The sequence below is a fragment of the Brassica napus genome, chromosome A6 (genome assembly GCF_020379485.1).
Source record: "Brassica napus cultivar Da-Ae chromosome A6, Da-Ae, whole genome shotgun sequence".
NCBI classification, from domain to species: domain Eukaryota; kingdom Viridiplantae; phylum Streptophyta; class Magnoliopsida; order Brassicales; family Brassicaceae; genus Brassica; species Brassica napus.
The window spans coordinates 9670653-9676674 of NC_063439.1; the positions used below are offsets into that span (position 1 = coordinate 9670653).

Sequence of the window (6022 nt, forward strand, 5' to 3'; positions counted from 1 at the left end):
GTAACAAATTATATAGTAACATCCCTTATATATTAATTGAGAAACAATACAACATTGTTTTGTAGCTATGTGTCAGCAAAAGAATGAAATTCAAAATTTTTAAGAAAATAGATTAGTCAATCTTAATTTATACTATACTTTTAAAGTTAACTATATAGGGGAAATTACATGTTTACCACTTTTATGGTACCACTTTTCATTTTACCACCACTAAAGAGACATTTTCAAAAATACCTTCTTCATTAAGTGGTAAAAGACTCTTATGTCCTTGTTATTTATATATATAATAAATTATTCTTTAAAAAAAAAATTATGTTTTCGAATTATACTTTTTCAAATTCGACCTTTTTTATAAAAAAAAAATTTTGAATTTTTTTCGAATTTTTATTTATTTTTTTTTCAAATTTCTTTCTGAAAAACGAAAATTATGTTTGAAACTATTTAAAAAAAAACATTTATATATTTTTTAAGTATTTATTTATATATTTATTAGAATCCTAAATTTCACATTCCAAAAACCCTACCCCTTCAACTCTAAACCCTAAGTCTAGATTAGTTAACCCTAAGGATATAATTGTCTTTTATCCTTCATTAAAAATGAGGATAAAATTGGTTAGTGTAAACATGAAAAGTGATACTATGAATGTGCTATTTGTGGCAATTTCCCAACTATCAAATTGATAAATAATGTACAAAAGAATATTTTCGCACTTTCCTTAAATAAAATATATGAAATTACCTAATATGATTAACGTATATATGATAATTAATGATTATAAATAATAAATTTTTGATAACCATTTTTGTATCTTATCTATTTTTTGTTTAATCTTATATTATTAAAAGATACTAAACAATCACATTAACCATATAATAAAAATATTTTTTCTTATATGTCATATTTTGAATTTTAAAACAACTATAAATTACTAAAAACGTTAAATATCTTACACTAAAATTTTATGATCAATGGTTTAATTTTTTTTGCAATAACAATATACAAATGATCATAAATCGTATGAATATGAGTCTCATTTAATAGACATTCATACTACATATTAATATAGTTTAAAATTAAACTATATAACATATAAAATACATGAATATGTTAATTTCTAAATTTGTATTAAAAAAATTGAAACCTTTATATTTTAATTTTAAAATTTGTATTGAAAAATTCGCACATTAGAAATTTTGTATTATCATATGAGCATGGATTTTCAATAATAAATATTTATATTAAAATATATTATATATCTATATCCATGTCATTGAAATTTAGTTATATACCATATAAAATAAATAAAATAATTGTTTTGATTTATTTACCAAAACAATATCGTAAATATACAAGAGATATTGTTTTGATTTATGTGTTTACTCTAATTTAATTATATACATAATACGTAAAGGAAAATACCCTAGGATAGCACTAAAAAAGTTTCTATCACAAATATAAACTCTAAGAATCAAAATGATCAAAATGTTTCATTAAAGAGGTAAATATATACTTATACCCCTAGGGTTAACTAATCTAAACCTTAGGATTTAGAGTTAAGGGATGGGGATTTGGGTTTGAGGTTCAAAATTTTATAAAATAGAAAATAAATATTAAAATTTTGAAAATAAAAATTTTAAAAATAGTTTCAAAAAGTATTTTCGAATTATAAAAATAAAATTTGAAGAAAAAATAAAATAAAAATTTGAAAAAAAAATTATAAAAAAGTTCAAATTTGAAAACATATAATCTAAAACTATAAAAAATTATATTTTTTTTATTTTTTTGTTTTTTTTATATATCTAGGGTATTAGTGTCATTTTATCTATTAAATGAAATATTTTGGTCATTTTCCTACTTATGGTCTATTTTGTGACCAAAACTTGAAAATGATCTATTTATGAGAACTGTCCATACGTAAATGAACACAAATAAATAATAATATATTAAATTATTTTTATATATAACGTTCATTCCGCGTGCGGATCTTAACCTAGCTATTTATTAGAATCCAAAATCCAGCCCGAAAGGAAAACCAATCCAATTAACTGTATTCCACTAAATTTGCGAAGGTGGTCTGGACTTTGTTAACTAGATGCTCTCCGTATACAACTCTTTTGGAAACTTGAGATCTTTTATCTCCTGGATACTTCTCTTTGAAGATATCCAGTGGGTCAACCATCGCGTCAAAGTTAGTCTGTTCAAACAAGATAAATGATTCAAAATCCGAGTCTAGAAATACACAAAAATTAACTGTTATACAAGTTTATTACACCTCGTAGAAGAAAGCGATGCATACACGGTATAGAGGAGAGTTATTGATCACTCTATGAAGTGTGGATTCGTATACTCCATTTGAAAGTATCTGCATATTTGATTCCCAAATGTTTTCAAGAATTGTGAAAACGAAAAGAGAGAGAGAGAGAGAGAGAGAGAGAGAGAGAGAGAGAGAGAGAGAGAGAGAGAGAGAGAGAGAGAGAGAGAGAGAGAGAGAGAGAGAGAGAGAACAAACAAAACCTTTAACATGTCACCGATGTTACAAATAAATGATCCAGGGATTGGAATAGCTGATACCCAATCACCAGCCAAGTTTTTCACCTTTTCGGAGACAAAATAAAATCTAAAGCCATTTTTCTAAGTAACAAAACCAGAGAAGATCATGGTAATAATATATACCTGAAGAGCAGTTTTATCATCGTCTTGATTTATAAGCGTCAACAAGCCTACAAATCACGGATTTTCATAAAACCAAACCAGCTATGGTACAAAAAAATATATTGATATATATTCAGTATCTTAAGTATGAGTTGAAGCTTACTTACCATAGTCAGTGTGAGCTCCACTGGAATTTCGTAAACAGAAAAAAAGAGACGAATTATCATCCGTTTACCACCTAATAGAGTTAATATAAAAGAAATGTATCCCTAGTAAAACAATAATGATAAAAAGTTTATTACCATCCGATAACATTTTCTTGGTTTACACCTGGATAACCAATAATACGCATTACCCAAAAAGGATCCCCAACCATTTCTCCCTCAAATTCATAAGGTGATCCACCAAGAGCTAAGGAGATTCCTCTTAGGATGTTTCTAGAGAGATCTTGAAATCATGAAATAATCTCTAGTTAAGTTGGAAACAAACACACACACAATAAATACGAAATGGATGAAATACACGAATACACACCTGTGCATAACTTAATATACTCATCCATCAACCCTTTGTACTCTTGAGGATTTTCTGGCCTTCAGATAAAACGTCACACAAAAAGTAAAAAAGAGAAATATAGTTCAAAGAAAGACAAAGCTACTGTGATCAATTAAAATGTGATGACAATTTTTTATATTTTGACATTTTAAAATCGTGATTTTTACCATATTATATATTTATATAAATTATCAAGTGTTCAATGTTTCAGAAATGATTTCATTTTTTTTAGTATGAGCTTTATTTTCATTTTAAATACATCTTGAAATACCATTAATCTATGAAAACCAAAATTTTAGTGTTTTAATTTTTTCACAATTCTATTATTTGACTAGCTTTATTCAGTTAAAATGTTTCATATCCTATCATTTGACTAACTCTACTCAGTTTAAATGATTTGGCCATTCAGTATATTATAATAATTTGACAAAGCCACTATTCATATGTATATATCAAAGATTGTTAAAAATATTTTAAAACTATCTATCTTATTAAAACATAATCATCATTTGTAATAACATTACCAATATATATGTGGTTTACGATTTGTGCCACTCAAATTTTAACTATTTAGTCTTATATTTTTTCTTAGAAATTATTGTTTAAATAACTAATTAAATTCATAATTATTATTAAAATATATACATAAATATTAAACCAGTTATAATTTAAGAATGAAAAATACAAACTAAAATTATTATTATATTTTTAAACGCGGCAATCTTAACTTAAAAATACAACATTTTCATCAAGATTTAAAATTTAAATATGGGAACACCTAAAACTAAATATTTTTATTTAAATTTAAATTTAATTTTTAGGGAAGATAATCTCACCTATTAAAATCTATTATTCAATTAAAGCTGGTAAAATTCCGTCTGTCCCTTTCGTTTATTTTTTTACCAACACAAAGGTAAATGCAAAAATTACTTACCACTGGTTTAACCCTTCCAAGACCTTTCCAGTTTCCCCATACTTTCCTTGCTTGAACTCTCTGTAACACTGCCCATAAGAGAATAAATACATATTAGTAGAATCACAACTGCTTGATAGATCAAAATTGTTCAACACATTGACTAGTACGTTGGACACCACTTACATCAATTGCTTCGTGGAAATCTTGTTTCCCGCTCGTATAGTTCACTCCAATTCTCTGATATCCTCTGTGTAACTCAACACCATTAATGATCCTCCACAAAAACAACAGCTACGAACGTATTAAAGCATTAAAAATTTTGGCTTTCTGTTTTAATATGATGTATCTTTATTTTCAAACGAACATGAAGTTGTGTTTTGTTCCTGGTCTCTTGTTCTGTTGGAAATGCCACCAAACTCTCATTTAAGTAATGCATCACCGATAAAGTATAGATTGTGTCTATAGTTGTGAACAAAATAGCTGCGTTGTAATTAAAACGTGATACACGTTTTAGATCACATTTTCAGATATTTGAAAACAAACCTATATCCAGCTGCTGGAGTAATCTTGATCTTAAGTTTCTCCTCATATGGAAGCTCGAAGAATCGATGGGTCATCTCTTTCACCTTCCTCATAAGACTCTCCGAAATTCCATGACCAATCTGCTCCACCACACTCACCAGTCCAAATCATCAAACCATGCAGAACATTTTCATAAAACCACAAGAAAAAGGTAAATTCAAATTAACTTTTTAGTTACCACGTAGAAGAATCCGACGTCCCGACAAGCCCGATCTAGTTTTGTTTGATCGGAAAACGGTGATAAAAAGATGTGGGTTTAACAAAGACGTTTTATTATAGTCGGAAGAGACGTTCAGTCGGTTACAAGAGAAGTAAAGAGAATGCGACAGAAGAGAAGCCGGCAACTCGATGAGTTACCGGAGAAGTACAGATATCGGCAAGATGAAGCAAAGGTGAAAACCCTAATCTAGCCGCCAAGTGTTAGTCAGATGATTTCGGATCCCCATCTCGTTTCTCTTCCTTCTCCTTATATAGTCCTCTGATGTGTCGTTCTTGACCTAGCTTAAGTCGTCTTCGTGGGCCTTCCTTATTGGGCCGAGAGGCCCGCATCCGTCCGAGCGGTCGCTGAGCCGGGTGCCTCTTAGTCGGCGTCGCTCGACTCGAGATACTGTAGAGGCAAGCCGAGTAATCAACCGGTTTAAGCCGACTATTTGAGCCATCGCTTTCCTTGGTCTGGGCCAGGCCTTCTATTCTTTGGGCCTTGTGGGATGATCAAATCCATCCTCTACAGTAAGTCCCCCCAGTCCATCGGTGAACGGAGAGTCGACAAGCTCATGATGGATTCTGGAACTCGAAGGTTCAAAAGAATAGAAGTCCTGTCGGGAGTTTGAAACGATGGGTCGACGAGTCACGGGAAGGCTGCGGTAATGCCTTCTCTCGGAGTCGTCGAGTCGCAGGCTCCCAGATTTTGATCGGCAAATCCCGGCTAATTCACCGGTTTAACCGATCTTAGGATAACCGTTTGGTTAATTAAGATAAGAAGCCGGAAAGTCGCGGGAGTCGATGGGGTCTTTTGGGGGAAACTCGAGGCCCGTTTAGGCCCATTTAGGTTTAATAATGATACCTCGAATCTTTCCCCCTTTTTCCCTTCACGAGTGTCTCGGGGAGTCGAAACGCCGCGAGGGTCCGCTGGGTATTTAGGGGGAATTTCGAGGCCCATTTAGGCCCGAATAGACCTAATGATGATGCCTCGAACTCCTCCCTCTCTTCTCCTTATAAATACGCGGATCCCCTTTCATTTCTTCAAGTTTCCTCCGCGATCAAAGGTACTTTCTCTCTCCTTCCTTTATCTCTCTAAGTGTTGTAACCTTCATTCG

At 31.0% G+C, this 6022-nt stretch overlaps 1 protein-coding gene across 2 annotated transcripts; it reads right to left on the bottom strand.

Moving 5' to 3' along the window:
- Nucleotides 1–2000: 2000 nt before the first annotated feature.
- On the bottom strand, nt 2001–5347 carry LOC106347405 (probable 2-oxoglutarate-dependent dioxygenase At3g49630). 2 transcript variants are annotated; one of them, XM_048782581.1, is made up of 11 exons: nt 4885–5339; nt 4668–4786; nt 4308–4371; nt 4143–4210; nt 3188–3246; nt 2956–3100; nt 2821–2840; nt 2675–2721; nt 2516–2596; nt 2274–2363; nt 2003–2195 (listed from the first exon to the last, which is right to left on the bottom strand). In XM_048782581.1, exons 2-11 carry the CDS (start codon nt 4757–4759, stop codon nt 2043–2045), a joined length of 819 nt encoding a protein of 272 aa, XP_048638538.1. In that variant the 5' UTR covers nt 4760–4786; nt 4885–5339; the 3' UTR covers nt 2003–2042. The 2 variants fall into 2 exon arrangements, with proteins under 2 accessions (XP_048638539.1, XP_048638538.1); XM_048782582.1 differs by lacking the exon at nt 2516–2596 and having other exon boundaries at nt 2001–2195; nt 4885–5347.
- Between the last annotated feature and the right edge of the window lie 675 nt (nt 5348–6022).

What these genes read in the sequence shown, in the direction of transcription:
- LOC106347405 (XM_048782581.1), bottom strand. Translation starts at nt 4,759, where the DNA reads ATGAGGAAGGTGAAAGAGATGACCCATCGATTCTTCGAGCTTCCATAT. An exon ending in TTGGAAGGGTTAAACCAGTG is followed by an intron (nt 3,247 to 4,142) that starts GTAAGTAATTTT and finishes TTTTATCTGAAG; the next exon opens with GCCAGAAAATCCTCAAGAGT. An exon ending in GCATCGCTTTCTTCTACGAG is followed by an intron (nt 2,196 to 2,273) that starts GTGTAATAAACT and finishes TTGTTTGAACAG; the next exon opens with ACTAACTTTGACGCGATGGT.